At 38.2% G+C, this 20,204-nt stretch overlaps 1 protein-coding gene across 1 annotated transcript in view; it reads left to right on the plus strand.

Annotated features, from left to right (window-relative positions):
• The first annotated feature begins 694 nt into the window (after positions 1–694).
• LOC144770328 (myosin heavy chain, skeletal muscle, adult-like) overlaps positions 695–20,204 on the plus strand; it is a 37,806-nt gene continuing 18,296 nt past the window's right edge. The window contains exons 1-21 of the mRNA XM_078654760.1: positions 695–868; positions 5,305–5,521; positions 5,615–5,758; positions 6,425–6,581; positions 6,858–6,885; positions 6,970–7,084; positions 8,491–8,583; positions 10,298–10,361; positions 10,454–10,552; positions 10,654–10,757; positions 11,467–11,605; positions 12,385–12,503; positions 12,588–12,737; positions 12,848–13,018; positions 13,620–13,923; positions 15,232–15,299; positions 15,384–15,471; positions 15,856–15,973; positions 16,829–16,952; positions 17,882–18,018; positions 19,805–20,060. Of these exons, the coding sequence (XP_078510886.1) occupies positions 726–868; positions 5,305–5,521; positions 5,615–5,758; positions 6,425–6,581; positions 6,858–6,885; positions 6,970–7,084; positions 8,491–8,583; positions 10,298–10,361; positions 10,454–10,552; positions 10,654–10,757; positions 11,467–11,605; positions 12,385–12,503; positions 12,588–12,737; positions 12,848–13,018; positions 13,620–13,923; positions 15,232–15,299; positions 15,384–15,471; positions 15,856–15,973; positions 16,829–16,952; positions 17,882–18,018; positions 19,805–20,060 (2,838 nt within the window). The 5' untranslated portion in view covers positions 695–725. The remainder of the gene's footprint in view (positions 869–5,304; positions 5,522–5,614; positions 5,759–6,424; positions 6,582–6,857; positions 6,886–6,969; positions 7,085–8,490; positions 8,584–10,297; positions 10,362–10,453; positions 10,553–10,653; positions 10,758–11,466; positions 11,606–12,384; positions 12,504–12,587; positions 12,738–12,847; positions 13,019–13,619; positions 13,924–15,231; positions 15,300–15,383; positions 15,472–15,855; positions 15,974–16,828; positions 16,953–17,881; positions 18,019–19,804; positions 20,061–20,204) is intronic.

Consider the following 20,204-nt stretch of genomic DNA (forward strand, 5'->3'; position numbering starts at 1 on the left):
ATATCAAAGAGTGTGTAAAAATAATATCTGTAAGAATAACTGCTATGTTAAAATAGAATTCGGTTTGAACATAATTCTAATGTATTTCTTAGACTCTTGTGCATTATGTGTAGCTGGCTGCATCCCTTTCTCATATACTAAAGTTGTGTTCTTGTCTAGGAGCACTGTGGAAGAGCCCGGTGTAAGTTGTCACTTCGTGGAGAATAGGAACCAAAGGAATCCACCCCAGCACATAACATGCATGTGTCAGCCAATTATTTCTCACCAAGGCTGGAAAATTATAGCCAATAGAATTTGACATTTGACATTCAGAGTCGCATTAAATGATTACCCTAATATGGCCGCCGACCACGCTGTGTTGGCGTATCCCTGACTATAAAAGCGACCCAGGTCCACCGTTGTCCTTAATCAGTCACTGGCTTACAGACCAGAGGTAAGTGAGGACATGGCGTTGAGACGTACGAGAGATGCGTCCCCTACAATTGCTGTTACATAGAAAGCCTGGCCCGACCCTACACCTATTCCGCTTTTACCCGATGTCATCTATGCATACGGAAATTATTTGTTTCGCTCTCCGTTATGTGGAGAGCTTGTCCAAAGTAAGCAGACACCAGCTGTGCCCTCTGGTGCTGTAAGCGATCCCGGAGGCGCGCTCAGCAGGCCATTCAGACCAGCCGAGCGATGGATGCCAGGATGTTCTGTTTGTTTCCCTTTTATTGCGCACAATGCCGGGGTTTCTTAGCGTCGTGGCGCGCGCACCGAACGCTAACCACGAGCAGCCGGGCCTACAAACACCTCTCTTGTCTTTCAGCCTTCGGGGTGCCCGGTTCTTTCTTCTATTGTTTTTTACATCTGGGAGGCGGCATAGGTAAGTGGTATTTTCAAAATACAGCCTGGTTTGGTGTCTGAATGGGGGCAAATATTGATAATGGGCAAGTGCAATTGTCTCGCTCTCTGTCGAATTAGAATGCAAACGCAAGAGAAAGGGATTACAAGTTGTATAATGGTTTATCCAGGACAACAAAAAGAAAAGAGTATATGATAATAGTTCATTCTGGCATAACCAGCCAGATAACACAGGAGAAGAAAGTAAGCCAGCTAGCCAGCTGTTTGACGCTGCACTAGTTATGGGCTTTGTGTTCATCGCAGAAACCCTTAATATCGGAGTACATACAGGTCTGCTTGGGATTCGAAAACAGGAACACAATAGAAAAACCCAGAATCAGTTTGATAGGTTGGAACTTCTGTGAACTTTGAAATGCTTTCTAAAGGCTTGACAAGGTAGTCTTCCATCCACGGTACAAAAAAGGACATTTATAATTTATAAAATGTGATGTACAGAAGAACCTCGGGGATAAAAATGTTGAAAAGAAGTGCTCGTAATAAACACAATGCTTACTTTTTTAAAGTTTTTAGAAAGTCAATTAAAATGAAGCAGCATTCAGTTTAGGATTTCACCGACACACCGTGGTGGTATGACTAACAACCGTAGGGCGTGATTCGAGCACTCTACCTCCAAGCACAGGTGCTAGGATTAATCGATAATATATTGATCTCTGGCAGCAGGCGAAGGAGTAGCAGAAATGACCTGAAAATAATCTGACTCCCTGTGGTTCATGCACCACTAACTATTGTTACTAGTCCCAAGGTCCTCATATTCGGTTACAGTAACTCTTAGAAGATGCTTCTCACATTGCACGGGTTCCTCAGTGCGCAGTCCCACCTGCATGCATGGCGGGATCACCGAACTAGTAACTTAACTAGTAACTTCATTGGTTGTTCAGTGTGAGAGATTATTTTTAAAGCTCATGGTCCTGGGCAGGAATAGGTTTGAGGGAGAAATATTTGAGAGATCTTCTGGGAAAGACTTTGTTAATATCATCCCATTTCTAATTGTCATTGTGAGATGTCAAGAAGTTGTCACAGTATGTAACCTGTCCGGACCTGAAGTGGTGGACTAAATTAAAGTCCTCTGTTGGCCAGCAGCGTTTGGCAGATCTCTTCAGTTATTTCATGCCTATTACGTTGGCGATGGGTGGTTTATTGCTGTGAACTGATACACCACTGAACGTAAGATCTAACATGGCAGTTTTGTGTCATGAGAATGTGAAAGTGTTAAGCATCATAAGGCAATTGTTATTCCGACTGTATGAACTACTATCCAGTCCAGTGAGTTTTATGGCATTATTTGGGGCAGGGAGGGTTATATATGGTGTTTTATTGTAGTTGAATTTATATTGCACTTACTACCCCTGATGAGGCTTTGAAGAGGTTTACACTGGACAGCATGCTCCTCCGGAATCCAAGGTTATTAGTTAATCTAGTGGTTATTAGGATTAACATTGTGTTTTCAAAGAAAACCCTTCCATGGATTTACTACAGTTTGTTTGTAATCATTTAAATAAACAGGAGTTATGTATGATTATCAGTTGGGAAGAGTATGTGATGTCTTGCAATTGGATGATGGGATTAACGGATAGAAGGGATTTTATAATGTGAGGTTGCAGGCATAACTTTTAAAGTAAAAGAGGATGTGATTTTTGAAATTCTGGAATGAAATGATGGCAATTGACATAAATGTAGCAATATTAAGGCAAACATGCATTTTTTTTTATATTATCTAGTAATAATACTTCACATAATAATCCAAATGTCCCAAAAAAAAAAGTTCCATAAAGAATAATAACAAATATATACTGTCTGCGTCAATAATGGACGGGATCCCAATGTGTCCACCATGTTTTTTTTTGAGGGAAGAAAAAACAAAACCTTGAGAACTATTTCAAAAGTTACAGGGTGTAACGAAACACCTGTCCGCTGCCATCTTACCTAAAAAAAAACCATTGAGGACACATTGGGATTACGTCCACTATTGATGCAGACAATATATATTTGTTACTATGCTCTATGGAACTTGTTTTTTCGGACTTTGTGATTATTATGTGAAGTATTATTACTAGATAATAAAAAGAAAGAAAATTGAATGCTTTGATAAATGACCCTACAAATGACTTATTGATATCTTCAATGTATTGTGGGCAGTGTCAAAGAAAAAGTCTAGACTATTTTTGCTTACCAGCATAGACTGAATTATGGACATTAACCCCTTTGCTGCGGGGGTTATTCCCCCGTTGTTCTGGGGGCTGAGCTTGTCACAGGTGCATTGGCTCCCATGGAACACTCAGCACAGCGGGGGAATTCACCCCGCACCTGAGCGTTCCACGGGCCATGGCGAGCTGAGCTCGTCATGAGCACCGGAGCGCCGTGGCTCATGAAGAGCTCAGCTCGTCATGAGCGTCGAAGAGGTTAAGAGTGCCGAGACACATTGTTTGTTGTTCTATACATGTGACTTAAAGCATGCTGATCTCAAAAAGAGGTGACATGCAGATGATGGAACGTAAGGAGGGGCACTCATTAGAAAGAGAGAGGAGAGTTTTTCATGATGGGTTTTGGGAATACTGAGGAGGCTCTTTAAGACAGCATGCTATCTGATGACGCAGAACTGTAGAAAGAAACAATGTAAGTTCTAAGGACCATGGTACAAATTACATTTTGCACATGTCACAGACCATGAACTCCATGAAGCCTCCTTCCTATATGCAGATCTTGTCTTACCTTTCTTGCTGCACTTAGGAACTTGTGTATAGTATTCTTGCTAAATATTGTAAAGGTTTTGATAGGCATGTGACATGGAAAGGTGGCGGCTAAAAGTATTTGAAGGCAAACACATGCGCCTAACTGCCTAATCTGGTGCAATGAAGCACTCACATTGTTGACTCAGTCATCCCAAGACTGCTTGTGCAACTGTACCTCATACTGTCTTCTATACAGAATGAGGACGTAAAGTAAAGAGATACCGGAAGCGCTAGTGTGAGAGTGCCAAACCGAGCATAGCTATGCAGGGGATGGTCCATCACTGAACATTAACAGATGTTTAAACATTTGGAACCAACTAGGGAATTACTTACACCAAGCCTAAATTATGTGATTCCGACTCCGACTGCAAGACGACAGAAATGTCAGACAGCCAAGAATACCACATGGGAGTTGTCAATCAGTAAAATGAATTCAAATGTGCTCAGAGCTATTTTCAATATGCTAAAACTCCAAGCATTGATTGCTACGTGTGCAGCTACCTTAGGTGGCCCCTGCTTACCGTTCTCCCTCCTGCACTCTGTCTACAAAGTGTTCTAATCATGGAAAGAGTACTTGCAGAACACCAGACCTCACATGTGTAAAAACTTGCATTGTCACACCAGGGGGATCTTTCGGCGCCTGAGAAGAAGACACACACTGAGCAATATAATCTTAAAACAGCCAACTCTTAGGCATTTTCTTAAACTTCGAACCTACATTCCTAATTTCACCTCACTCCTTTAATACCGACAGGGATTCGTCCATTTGATCTGGACCTGGGAAATATCTGGATATCTTTACATGATTAATGAGCTCTGGTCTTATCCATTAACGTCTGATTGATAGATCTAAGGTTAGCTAATAAAATAACATTAAAAATGTATGGTACTGTTGTAACTTAATGCCTCCTCCCCAGCTTTCCGAGTTCCTGCTGCTGAGACAGTTTGTGAGGTCATGTTGAATGTTGGGAATGTTTTGAGTGGGATTGAGGGTCAGTTGAAGATATTGGCTGAGCGACAAGGATGCTGCGCTCCTGGTGGGGCTCAGCAATTTACTTACCTACTTCTAACTAAAATATAATAAATCTTATTCTTATAATCAATAAAAAAATATATATATGTATATATATATATATATATATATATATATATATATATATATATATATATATATATATATACACATATATTTATTTAGATAGACAGAGGAAAGCGTGTGCTTTACATATTTCTTTCTTTCTCTGTTTTCTGTTGTGCCAATATGCTACCTTACAGGTAAATGAAAGTGTTACACTATAACTACCCAGTGTCATATTGGTGGGCATAGATGGGCATGCTAATTTATATATAGCACGTGATGATTAAATCTCAACAGATGTTAATCAAATGTCTCACATAGCAGGTTGGCAACTAAAAGGTGGTCACTTCCCTGGTATAAATTCTCTTTTAGAAAATATGATAGGGTGCATTTCCTACACTTTGCTGACATAGAAAGCTAAAAAAGTAGGTAGAATGATGTATAGCTATATTGGCGTGTAGATAGGCTGATGTACAAAATAAAAGACAGAGAGACAGATGGATATACATTCAGATATGCATATTCTAAGTCACAAGGATAAATAGTTAAATGCATAATGATCTTTTATTGAAAACCATTTCACTTTGACAGGAACTCTGCAACCATGAGTTCAGATGCTGAGATGGCCATCTTTGGGGTGGCTGCCCAGTTTCTCAGGAAGACTGAGAAGGAAAGAATTGAGGACCAGAATCGTCCTTTTGATGCAAAAACATCATATTTTGTGATTGAGCCAAAGGAGATGTACCTGAAGGGTGTCATCCAAAGTAGAGAAAGTGGCAAAGTCACTGTGAAGACACAAAGTGGTCTAGTAAGTAACACTGGACACAGTTGCTGATCCACTAAAGGTATGATTCTCCGCACACAGTCTGGCAAACCTTTAACTGTTTCTTCTTACTCACAGACACTCACAGTGAAGGATGATGAAGTCTTCCCGATGAATCCCCCTAAGTATGATAAAATTGAGGACATGGCTATGATGACTCACCTGAATGAAGCAACCGTATTGTATAACCTCAAAGAGCGCTATGCAGCATGGATGATCTACGTAAGTCTAATGATACTTTGTAGTGTGAAACAAGCTATTCAGCTCCAGACATTTGATCTAAGTTTACTCTTCAATTTGCATTGTCCGTCACTGATCCATCTACAGACACTGATTCTATAGCCAGTGACTTAGATTGGATCCCATGACCTGTTCATTGTTGGAAGTGGTCAACCCATCTCCTTTACAACCGTCTAACAGCACTTAAAGTTTTAAGACACTTACACCAATTCCTTAGGCGATGCTCTGCACTTTTTCTACCGCCATCTGCCCCTACTCATTACCTCAGTAAATGTTTTTCTAACTGCCAGCCCCTCACTGATGTCAGGCCCTTAGTGATCCTTTTAATTTCTGCATTCATGGCTCACAGTAGAGATCACAGCGCAGAACAAACAGGTTTCATGCAATTATTTCTTTTCATTTTGTGGGCATGTTTCAGAGTCTCTACAAGGCTACCTGATTTAAGGGCATCATTCTTACAGCAAACAGACGTATTTATGTTTACACACAATCATACACAAACACACATACTAATTTCTCCTCAAACATGCTTCCAAAATGGTTTTGCCATATTTTGTGCACATGTACTGTCAAATTCTTCTTTAAGTGTCACTCACTACCTTGCCCCAACCAATGTACACCAATGCATTCTTCTCTGTTTTCCCTCAGACCTATTCAGGTCTATTCTGTGTAACTGTCAACCCCTACAAGTGGCTGCCGGTGTACAACCCAGAAGTGGTGAGTGGCTACAGAGGCAAGAAGCGTCAAGAGGCCCCGCCACACATCTTCTCCATCTCTGACAATGCCTATCAGTCCATGTTAACTGGTAGGTAATCTCCCAGACCATAGGCTGAATCTTTGCTTAGATACAGACACTTCCAGGAATTTCATGCAGCAACTAATGCATACAGGCATACAAGAGTATCAAGCATAAGTAAGCTGGGGTAAATACCTGAATAGAGAGTCAGATGACTGCTATGTCTATTTGTCTGCCAAAAAATAACTTTTCTATGAATTCTTCTTTAGAAGAAATATTTTCTGTTGCAAATCTTTGCCTTGTTCTGCATTTTAATTGACTATTCCTAATTGTTTCCAACCATAGACCGAGAAAACCAGTCAATCCTTATCACGTAAGTGTGCTTTCATTAATATAACTAAATAGGCTGCGTTATTGAATTGTATGTTTTTTTCATAGCCTTCTTTGTATTCCACAGCGGAGAATCTGGTGCAGGAAAGACTGTGAACACAAAACGTGTCATCCAGTACTTTGCATCAATTGCAGCCTCTTCTGACAAGAAGAAACAGGAGCCACAACCTGGAAAGATTCAGGTAAAGCAGAGGAACCTTGCTAAATGTCCTTTCATGAGGACATTGAACTAGAATAGTCGTGTCATTCTGCTAATAACTGATATAAAATATTGCATCATTACAACATTCAAGTGAGGTAGATAAATCCATCTTGCTCCTTCAGAAGAAAGTGTGGGCAGCAATAATACCCCATTCTTTGTCCTGCCCCTGGTGTGGCTACTTTGGAAATTTTCAATATGTTTGAGGGAATCACCATATGGGGAACACTTAACTACATCAGAGCTGTTGCAGCTGGGCCTTCTGCAACAGCAGGTTATGCGTGAAACTTTACGCTCACATTTCTGTTTCCTCTCAGGACCAATTTGTGCTCAATTAGTCTCTTTTCAGAGTTTAAAGCCTTTATGTTGGCACATTATAGTTAAAATTGGCTTGAGCATGCTAAGTGAACCAGGGCGGGAATAACTGTAAGCCAGAGGTTAGGTTTCAGTTGGTCATTGTGAGCTCTGTGAACACTCACCATACATAAGAGATATGTAAGGTATACACCTCTACCAATGTCTCCTTTGCTGACTACAGATACGTGAAGAGTTTGGTAGAAAAGTCATGAGCCTTCATAGTAATCTAGTTAAGCCCAGTCTCAGCAGATACCCCTAGGAATTACGTATTCTATTTTAATAAATATATCCCTCAACAATGTTTTTAATGATTAATATATTTAGAATTGATGTATTTAATCATACTCATATTGTCACTGTTATTTGTCCTTCTGCTTACTTGGCTCAACCCAAGTTTTAGTCCTCCTTCTGAGTCCCAAGGAAATCCTGATTTTTGTACAAAAGATAGTTTTGTCCAGAATCTGGATTCTAGGTAGTGTGGTAATTATTACTCACATGATCTATAGAATTTAGGTGGAGGAATCTATATGATCCCAAGTTTCCCACCGAAATATACAGCAGAAACATACAATGATACTGCTTTATTTCCCATTCTGATGTTCTTAACACAGTATAATGCTGTAATACCCACTGGGTAATGAAAATGGACATTATAAACTTGACTTAGTCCATGTTCTCTTCATGGGTCCGCACTCGTTACTGTGGAACTCACATGTTGCAGGGAGAGTCCATATTGAGTGAGTCAGACACAGGTATAGAAGAGACTAAGATCATATACTACAAGACTCAGCAGAGTCATTTTTAGAAATCCATGATCTACAAATGATGTTGAGTTTGCACTCCTTTACCTTCTATGGACCAATATGACAGCCCTTTGATCATTGTTAACATTTTTAGAAGATGAGGATCTAGGATCAGATTTTTACTTTATTGCAAATTACTTTCTACACTGGTCTTCAAAAAATATAGACATAATTACACAGTGGAATATTCAAAATGGCAATTCACAATTTGAAAATGTTTTTCTTGTAGGGCACCCTAGAAGATCAAATCATCTCAGCTAACCCACTGCTGGAAGCCTTCGGTAATGCTAAGACTGTGAGAAATGACAACTCATCACGTTTTGTAAGTTTATGACTGAGCTATTTTCTCTCCATAGCTTATTTCAGTCATTTTCAAGTAACATCAGCAAATGCTTTAGTTAACTCTTCTCTGAGAAAATCATTCAGAGGGATGGAACCCTCAGACTCTGAGTTAGAGAATAAATTATACATAGGAATGGCCCTCACAAAGTGATTTAGCTGTGGAAAGCCCCTCAATTCTTTGAGTCAGAGTATATATTTAAGACTATGGACGTTCATCACATCTTTTAGTTAAAGAAACAGGCCACTCACCTCTTTCTCACACTTAAATTATTTATCTTGTTCACTTTCTCTTCTCCTCCCGATAGCTCTTGAGCTCTCTTTCCCTGTCTATGCATATAATCCTTTTTTACTTTATCCTCTCTCTTCCTTGCCCCATCTACTTTCTCTTGCCTTTATTTTACCTTTACACTCACTTTTTCTCCTTTTCGCTCCATCTATCCCATGTCTATATTTCTAGGATCCACCTTGACTCTTACTGGTACTCCTACTGTTTTTAAGTTTCATTCATATTTAATGAAAGATTTGTCTAAAATGAGAAAGAGCAGTAAAAAGTTTGATAAAATCCTGTTTCACAATACCATTATCTGGCGAGGCGCATACAAACATATGCATATAGATATGTGTGCGCATATATATATATATCAGGAGTTAAATGTGTACCCCATCCTCTTAATCAGGTGTCACATACAATTGATATTTCATTGTCTACTGTTATGTGTATTCTTTAGGTCAAGCTGTTAAATGTAATTAGGAAAAGCAGATATCAAATTATTGCAAGACTGTGTTTTACACAATTGTAATCATCAAAAGGCCCATATCTTTATTTAATATTATGACCTAGATGGGAACTACTGTTCACACCTATATGGAGAATTACGCAAAACTGTGTGGGAAGAGTTAGGCTTACATCTCCCTGCCTTTAGACCATAAGTCTTGCCTGTAGTTCACTACAGCCCCCGAATCACACACATTTCCACATCACAGTGTATGTTGATGCACTGGATAAGGTGAGAAGAGGACATAGAAAGGGACATAGTGAAAAGACAGCATTTACATCAGAATCCCCACTTTAAAGTGGAGGACCCAATTATCTACCTCATGCTCCCTATCCATCAATTGCCCACCTTGAAATAGCTTGAGGGATTTAGGGAAAACCTCCCAACATTGATCGAAAACTACCAGGAATTCTACCCTACGCTGAGCATAGCAGGCATACATCTTCAAACAACACACAATGCTTCATATACAAGAGTGTATCTGGGAATAATCAATGATCTTTTGTAGTGGGGACCTTGGTTACTAGAGCGCAGGCAAAACAGCATGTTTTTTTTAGCAGTTTTGTATTCTAATAAGGGGAAAACCCTGTAAGCAGAAGAACCACACATTATGAATCAAGTATGCAGAGCATTTGCATGATATCGGCTTCACTTGCTGTCAGCACAGGCGTGAGCTGACATGTTTATATTTCATTTTGGCCAGGTTCTGTTGCTGTGCCTTTTGTGAAGGCTAGTGACAGGGGTCTATATTTTCTATTTTTCTTGTTGTGCATTACCTGTCATCACATGAGTCATTTTTTAATACCTTGCTTTGAAATATATTATTATGTGTCGTTCCAAAGCAGATGAAAAAGCACTTGATATCACTGTACCATAGTGGATGTTTCAATGCGACATGTATTTATCATTATTTCACAGGGTAAATTCATCAGGATTCACTTTGGGGCTACAGGAAAACTGGCCTCAGCCGATATTGAAACCTGTAAGCTATAACAAGGTAGTAGAGTGGCAAATTTACAGTTCAATGACAAGGATGAAAACAATAATGCCTTTAATATTTCTTAAATTTGGCAGATCTTCTGGAAAAATCCAGAGTTACATTCCAGCTAAAAGCAGAAAGAAGCTACCACATCTTTTACCAGGTCATGTGTAACAAGAAACCAGAGCTTATTGGTAAGTATGAGTCTGCATGGCTCCATCCATGAAATCTAAAATTAAAAACACTCCTTATTATCCACTTTGATTAATACTAAACATCACCACATCTCTTGTAGATATGCTACTGATTACAACCAATCCGTATGACTTTGGATATGTGAGCCAAGGGGAAATTTCTGTAGCCAGTATCGATGACCAGGAGGAATTAATGGCTACTGATGTAAGTGTTAACGTTGACATACCTTTTCTAAAATGTTTATGAGCCAATGCTTGACCTCTAAGTTCCAGAGGATAGTAAAATTAAATCAGGAGTATCAATGTACATATAACAAGTGACAGTAGAGTTGTTGTAAGTTTTTAGGCCTTTCTGAAAACTCGACTGGAATTCCCCATTCTATGGTTGTCTAAATGCAGACCTAACTAATTAATCCTGCTTTGCTTGGGAAAAACATTCTAAAAAAGGAGGCCAAACTGTGATTAGGTTTCCAAGTCCCAATGATGCAAAACACTGTAAGAGGAAATGTTGAAATTTCACACCAGGCGAGTCTCGCCAGGCCCGTTTCTCAGAAACCCTTTAACAAACCTTACCAGATTCACACTTGCTTATGCAGCATTAACACTGCCTGATCTAATCTTCATCTGTGGCCTTTTGAATTCCTGTGTAGTTCTTTAGTCTGGCATGTAAACATGCTTATTCTTCAATAACACTGCAAACAAACACACAGTTCAAAGTGGACGATCTCATTCATATAAGACAATCACATAATGTTGGGTAATAAACAGTACATGTGCACTGTAGACCCACATGTTTGAAAGAAGCAATCTACTGTAAAGCATTAAATTTAACATCCAAGTGTTCTCTTTCTAAGTTGTGCACTGCATCCTGACCCTCCCGGCATGTTGTTAATGGAACTGTGTTTTACGTACAGAGTGCCATTGACATCCTGGGCTTCAACACAGATGAGAAAGTGGGCATCTACAAACTGACTGGTGCAGTCATGCACCATGGCAACATGAAGTTCAAGCAGAAGCAAAGAGAGGAGCAGGCGGAGCCAGATGGCACTGAAGGTAAATGTTACACTGTTCTGACGTTTTCAGTTCACTTGGTATTGGATTTACACATGTGTTGTCGGAACTCTGGGCACAGAAATGTTAATTTTGCCAAATCAAAAGCTGGCATTAAAATAGAGCACCACACCTATGCAATCAAGATTTTCAATCGCATTCTGTGCTGTCTTCTGCTCAATGGTAACTACTCATAGCGGAATTGACAGGAAAATAGATAACAGAAAAATAGAGTGAATACACACATGTTCAGCTAGAGTACTTGCTTTTAAACAAACAAAAGAAAGATAAATGCCAAGGCTGGCTTTTCAGAAGAAATATGGATTTTATGAATGGTATGGAATGGGACTGTCGTGATAAAAAATATGCAAAACCTTTCATAGCTAAATCCCTATTTTCATCAAAAGGTTACAAGGATAAATGATGTCATACAACTTTTCTTCTTGACTTTCCATTGTCAGAAGAAAAAGCAAGTGGTAGCCCAAGTTTGGAATAAACTCATAAAGTTATGACTGTGAATACCAGAGGCAAGTCTGTTACGCCCTCCTTATTTTGCCGGAAATGTGTATGTAAAAGAGGTACATTGCAGGACACTCATACACCATATGTAAAAGAATCTCTCTCACAGTTCCAGGTTTGGTTTGTGGTTAGCATTATTTAGGGCTGGTAGCATGTTTACGTGTGTTTTTGAATATTATCGATAATTTGTGATAATTCTCGGGTATGTGCAATTATTTTGACTGTTCCAAATATCCTCAATAAGTGTATTTTTATGATTGCAGTCGCTGACAAGATTGCTTACCTGATGGGTCTAAATTCAGCAGATCTGCTTAAGGCTCTCTGCTACCCAAGGGTGAAGGTCGGGAATGAGTATGTGACCAAAGGCCAAACTGTTGCACAGGTACAGTAGTTTTGTCAGTGCTTGTCTGTTGAGCACTAGCAATGAAAAAATGTGAATACTCATTAAAATAATATTTCTGCTAAGGTTTACAACAATGTTGGCGCGTTGGCTAAGTCAGTCTATGAGAAGATGTTCTTGTGGATGGTTGTTCGCATCAACCAGCAGCTGGACACCAAACAATCAAGACAGCACTTCATTGGCGTCTTGGACATTGCTGGGTTTGAGATCTTTGATGTAAGTGGAATAGAAATATTGTGAGACAGATCTGTAATCTAAGGAATTTGAAGATGTGTACTTTTCTTATACTTCTACTCACAAACACGTGTTGCCTCTTGGTTGTTCAGTTCAACACACTGGAACAGCTGTGCATCAACTTCACCAATGAAAAATTGCAACAATTCTTCAACCACCACATGTTTGTCCTGGAACAGGAAGAGTACAAGAAAGAGGGGATTGAGTGGGAGTTCATTGACTTTGGGATGGACTTGGCTGCCTGCATTGAGCTTATTGAGAAGGTAAGGTGATGTTGTTACTCTGCTAGAGCTCTATTGTGTTCTTTGCTAGACATCTAAAGTGATGGATCCTTTAATGTTAATAAGAGACGCTGCCGCCCCTTGCATAGTTGATGCTATTAAGCTTGTACTACATTAACTCCATTGTGTAACAATATGACCATTAAACAAAGAAAAAATGATCAGGACTGTGACTGTTACACCTAACCCAAAATCTAGAAATAAACAAATCTAGAAATGAGTAAACCTTTCATTAATAAAATATACCACAGAAAGAAAATCAAAGTTGTACAATTGTCTATTGATACAATGACACAAACTACCTGTCAAGCATACTATCCAGCACACTCCAATGTTGCCTCATTCAGTCCTGTTTAGCACTTATATCTGTTCATTATAGATCAGTGGCCGTAGCTTCCCATATTGGCACTTACATTATACTGTTAACTCATTATACATGGTAATAAAGATTACTGTTGCCCTACAACTCCACACTCCCTCTTACAAATTACAGGAAGTTCACTTTACTAAGCTATTTTGTCATGCTATTTATTCAATTATATCTGATGCCTAACCACTACATTTATATTTTCTCATCCTTCAGCCCATGGGTATCTTCTCCATCCTGGAAGAGGAGTGCATGTTTCCCAAGGCATCAGACACTTCTTTCAAAAACAAGCTGTATGACCAGCATCTGGGCAAGTGCAACAACTTCCAGAAGCCCAAGCCTGTGAAAGGCAAAGCGGAAGCCCACTTTGCACTTGTGCACTATGCTGGCACAGTGGACTACAACATCACTGGCTGGCTTGAGAAGAACAAGGATCCACTGAACGACTCCGTCATTCAACTGTACCAGAAAGCATCAGTGAAGCTTTTGTCCTTCCTCTATACTTCTTATGGTGCTGAAGGTATAACATGAGATGAAATATCTGTCTGTCTGTCTATCTATCTATCTATCTATCTATCTATCTATCTATCTATCTATCTATCTATCTATCTATCTATCTATCTATCTATCTATCTATCTATCTATCTATCTATCTATCTCAGTTCTCCTTTGTGGATGAAAAGAAGGAATTATGCAGGTCTCACCTAGCAAGGTCTGAAGAACTTGCAGCATGTAATTGTTACAGTCAGAATATATTATGCTGCTAACCAGTGAAGGTCCTTGCTGCATCACCGAAGGGGCTAGATTGTATGTTAAATAGTTGCAGGTCATAGTGAACATCTCATATAATTATATATAATACAAGACTCCTGCCCAATGCAATATAACTAATTACAATTTCACAAAACCTAACAGGTGAAGTGTCATATCACGAATGCACTGCTATGAAGTGAACCATTTCTTTGAAGGATGCTTTGCAATTATTAAAAGAATGGACAACTTGGAATCCCATTTATTTTCAAGAGCAGGCGGTAATGGTTAACATTATATTCATTTATTCAGCGCACTGAACCAAAAAAGCCCACTTCGGACCAGTGTACTTGTAATGAGACCCTAAATGTGGGAAAGATCACCTTTCCCTCCCTCCCCCATACACATATGCCCAAATGACAATACTGCTTAAGGCAGTAAGGTGCAGAATTTGGTAGCTATCACTGATGTGTTCTCACACTTTATCAGACACATTGGTTGTCATTCTGAAGGCTGATATAAGAATGAGCTTGAATCACAATTAAAACTTGTGCACAAAGGTTACATTGACCATGGAGTTTTTCACCACACAGATTTTGCTCAATAAACTCCAACAATGCTGGCCACACAGATTTTGCAGAATAAACGGCAGCAATGCTGGAATGTGCATGGGTGAAAAACCAATATACTGAGTATGGCATCTCCAAAAGGGTGAAAACTTGTGGAATTACTGTGTGATCCCTCTTTCCGAACTACGGCACTGGGAATGGTTAGGTAATACTGCACAAGAGGAATATAGAATTCCATGGTATCTCCATTTTTGTGGGTGTTATTGCACACAATGATGCCACAATCAGTGAAGTCCTTAGAAATATATCAGCAAAGTTTCATAATAAAGAATGGAGCAAAAATAAAGAAACAGAAATTTTGACACTAAAAATGACCACTGTAACACTATGGTGTTGCTTTTTGCCTGCTTAATGGGACACAGTATGTCATACTTTTTATCTGTTTGCTCATGTTTACAGCCATAAATTATCATGTCAGTTCTTTTACCTTGTTCCTCTTTTCAATTAAGATACCGCTGGCAAAAAGGCCGGCAAGAAGAAGGGTGGTTCTTTCCAGACTGTGTCAGCTCTGTTCAGGGTAAGCCACATTCACAGATTTATTTATTTTTGTTTGAATATATAGCGAAATTAATGCAACCATTATTCAATGCTTAAACCACAGGAAAACTTGAACAAACTGATGTCCAACCTGAGAAGCACCCACCCCCACTTTGTGCGTTGTCTCATTCCCAATGAAACAAAGACGCCTGGTAAGAGAACATTGATTTGCCAATTGGTAGTGAAAAGACTTTGAGAGATTTTATGGAAGGCTATAAATCCTTCATTCATACAGTCAGTCTGTGTACAATTACATAGGAATACATTAACTTACAGTTGCTTAGTATCCTTTTGTGTATAGCATATGTAACTATTTTGCATCAAAGGGTATATATGAATAACACACGCTCATGGTCAAAATGGCTCTGTGAACTGGGCTCTACATCATGGGCTTAAGATTTATCAATATGACAGAATATTTTTAAAATAATGATTTATGTGTCTACAATGTAAATGGCGCTGATATGTACAATTTGGTACATGTTTAAATGTGCCCTTTTAGTTTTAAAGCTATTTTTTGTTTGGATTTCTGTAAGGCGCCATGGATCACCATTTGGTTATCCACCAGCTGAGGTGTAACGGAGTGTTGGAAGGTATTCGAATTTGCCGAAAAGGATTCCCAAGCAGAATTTTATATGCTGACTTTAAGCAACGGTATGTGTTACATAAATATCACCTTTGTTTATCATTGTATTTCTCAGCTATTTTCATATGTCACTTCTAATGTTCAATCTAGGTGGGGTTTATACTGACACCTATTTAATGCCAGCATCAATTGAATATGAAGACAGCAAAGAATTAAGTCACATTTATATTGTAAGGAGAAACTTCTGAGACAAAAGTGCAACTTCCCTCAGGTGTGATACCTACAAGAAAATATGTTAAAAGGAAAACCTTGACAACTTTTTGTTCAAGCATTAATCAAAAATCAAATACTAATAAAAAAAGTCTATATGAAAAGTCTATAGAAATCTCAAAAGGGTGTGTTCATCTATTGATCTATTAGCAAGCAAATCAACATTTTTGATAAATCAAAAATGGATTGAGAATTTGGAAAAGAATAATTTCATGATTACAATTAGAGCGTGTGTCTAACCTAAGTGGGAATATGTAATTAAAATGTGCAAACATGCCTGTATTCCTTGTTCCGGAGTACTAGGTAGGATCAGTGATGTAGGGCTGTGGAGATTATCATCTTGGCCAATGATGAGATGGTATCTATTGTTCCAGTTGAGTAGATAATATGTTCATTCTACACAGTGTTTTAATCACATTAATCAAAAGTGTGTTAGGTGGGTATTCATTGATGTTTATGGATTTAAAGATTGCACGGTGGCCAGGCTGGTCAAGGTTATGGTTATACCCTCTCCAAACATGAAGGGGGAAGCACAGGGTCTAGCAAGTCAAACATATTTATTCATCAGAATACAGATTAGTGCTGATATGATCTGGCTAATCCACTCCATCATTTATGAACAAAGCATTGTTCTCTCTTTTACTTTATTTCAGGTACAAGATTTTAAATGCAAGTGCAATTCCCGAAGGTCAGTTCATTGACAGTAAGAAAGCTTCAGAGAAGCTTCTTGGATCTATAGATATTGACCATACTCAGTACAAATTTGGGCATACAAAGGTAAATAGCTTTTATTAATGTTTTATCGCATATTCTGTGAATATATATAATTTATGCTACAATAAATACTAAATGTTATGATACTTTTGTTTTTTTATTTTGTTATATAATAATATATTACAAGCAGATACCCACATGTGCTTAAATTGAAAATATGTTGCTGCCACATATCTTAAATATGTGTTCATTTATTTATAAATCATGTAATTAGAAACACAGTCCTCAATCATCGATCTACATTGCTCAGGGTTTGAAATATCAGTGATGTACTTCTTCATATCATCTTGTTTTAGAAACTAGCTAGATTAGAAGTCAACCAAAGTTATCTGTAACATCAGATAATGTCACTAAATAACTATGAATGTGTTAAATATCTTCTTTAGTGGGCAATAGATTGCTGACATTTATGTCATTAGAATATGGCCCCATAGAGGTACAGATTTTGAAAAACATTCTCTGATTCTCTGGCCATTGGAGAACCATACCCTTCCAATCACCATGCAAGTGACTGCAATTCTTTTACTTGCTAGATGAATTTCAATTCTGTTTAGAATCTGTTTGCCTGATAATTATGGGCAGGAGAATGGTGCACCCAAAATGGTGAAAAACACGTTGGGTACTGATGCTATGGGATGATTGTGTCACAATAAAAAAACCAAAGGCACAACTTGTTTTCTTGTTGGTAACTTACATTACGTACACATCACTATTCTCTGTGCCTTTTGTGCCTGTATATCTGCTGCACACAATTATTGCATCACATTGTGTAAAATTACGTTTTTAAACAACTTACCAATATGTATATTAATTGGTGAAATTGATCCCTTGGCAAGTTTCAATTTCAAATGCCAATTATGTACATACTTACTATCGTTATGGTGTCTGCATTTTGTATATGCTGTTACCCAACCTTTCACTCTGCACAATAGGTTTTCTTTAAAGCTGGAATTTTGGGTACCCTTGAAGAGATGAGAGATGAACGCTTAGCCCAGTTGATAACTCGCACTCAGGCTATGTGCCGTGGCTTCCTCATGAGAGTAGAATTTCAAAAGATGATGCAAAGGAGGTGAGAACTGAGTGATATTGTGAAAACATTTCTCCTGCATGTAACCAAGCACTATGTCAAATCTAATGTATTGTAATGTGTTTTGCACCCACTAAATCAGGAGTCACTAATATTACAATGCCATCATCAATTCCATGTGATACTGACATGCAAAACACATACAGATTGCATGTTTAGGTAAAAGGAAATTAAATGTAATAAATGATACAATACTTAGGATCACTGATTCACTCTGCATCTTTGTAAGTGTTGTCCCTAATCTGGATAATTCCATAAGTGAGACACCTTTAAACAAAGATCAGTTTATCTCACAAAATCAGCCTTCAAAGAAAAGACATTAGCAATAACATTCCTATTTATTTTAGAGAGCCCCCCACATGTCGCAATGTTTAGGTTATACACACTATCATGGCTGCCATACTCCCTGAGCCCTCATCTCAAAACGCAACTACATTTATTAAATTGATATAGTAGAAAAACAGAGATTTAGTAAACACTTAATTTCCGATCATCAAAGGTCACTTCCAAAATCTTTCCTAACAATCTACAATCAATTTCAATGCTGTATAGAAAGTGTAAATTTTACTTGTTGGACAAATACGAGGACAGTTAATACAGGCAAATGGTTTAAGATACCTTTAGTTTCAATCTTAGGAATTGCATTCATTCTGCCCCAATCCATCACTTATGTGCTTTAAATGCTATAAATGGGAAATACAGGAGGCTGAATGAATGAATGAGGAGTTATGTGGCCTAATGCCTAGAGCCGTTGACCTTAAAGCTGGGGAACCGGGTTCGAGTCTTGGCATGGATGCTCAACCTCTTGTGGTTCTGGGCAAATCACTTAATATCCTTGTGCCTAACAAAAATGAATATGTCCATCTGTAAAACAATTGGTGCTAGAGTAAAGTGCTCTGATACCTTTGGGACAAGTTTGTGCTATATAAAACTTAAAAAAACAAATGACTGTATATTATTTCTAAGACACAATCTGGTAACCCTGAAATTAGCCGTTCTAAGATTTCAAACATGAAAAGCAAATATTAAAGTAAAATTTAGCTTTGAACTGTGTTAATTTGAGGTAAGTTAGATTCCTAGTTCATTCCAAAGTGTGGATCACAGTACAAGTCACTTTATGTATTTAACACTAAGAATGTACACTGGCATGAGAAGGTGGTGCTCTCATTGACTGAATTCTTGCTATGCACCATATGCAGATAAATTACAGTATTTCCCAACACTTCATACATTTCCATACATTTTCCTTCTATTCTGCACACTTTCTATCAGTGATTTTCTTGGGTTGTGTCTTTCCATCAGACATTAACCTGTTAGTCCTTAGGTAAAACAGTGTGAGAACATAACCTGTGTTCACCTTCTTCCCATGGGAAAAGGCAACAGTTTAAATGACTGGGAAGTCAGGAGTAACAAGAAAATTATATATGGACTGAGTACACTAGGTAAGGATGAAGTTTTCAGAAAAGCATTTTCCCATGTCGGTAACATAAAATAGAAGTCATGTGGATTGACTATTGAAGAATGTTTATTCTCTTGTTTCTCATATTACTGTGTTAGATTAGAACAGTGTGGTAATCTAGGGAAATCAGAAAAGGGAAACTAATATAAACAGTACTTTGAGAAGGTGACTTGTTGTGTAAATGTAACTTTACATACCTTTTAAGTGCATTATATTACTGTGAACATAAAGGTTTAACAATAATGTGCTAAGATATTTTCCTGTTGTTTTTTATCTGAATACCTACCAATTTATGTTATTAACTCTCAGGGAGTCCATCTTCACCATTCAGTACAACATCCGCTCATTCATGAATGTCAAACATTGGTCATGGATGAAGCTGTACTTCAAGATTAAGCCGCTCCTGAAGAGTGCAGAATCTGAGAAGGAGATGGCCAACATGAAGGAAGAATTTGAGAAAACCAAAGAAAATCTGGCTAAATCTGAGGCTAAAAGGAAAGAACTGGAAGAGAAAATGGTTGCAGTTATGCAGGAAAAGAATGATCTGCTTCTCCAAGCCCAGTCTGTAAGTAACTGTAAAAAGCTAATCTTGATGTGCCTCTAAATCTCAAATTAACCCAAGCCCACTGATATTCATTCGAGTACTTTTAAATGAAGGATATGTTTATAAATTAATTTAAATAGAAAAGACTCAACATATGCCTTTGAC

This window comes from Lissotriton helveticus, chromosome 7, assembly GCF_964261635.1.
Source record: "Lissotriton helveticus chromosome 7, aLisHel1.1, whole genome shotgun sequence".
NCBI classification, from domain to species: Eukaryota; Metazoa; Chordata; class Amphibia; order Caudata; family Salamandridae; genus Lissotriton; species Lissotriton helveticus.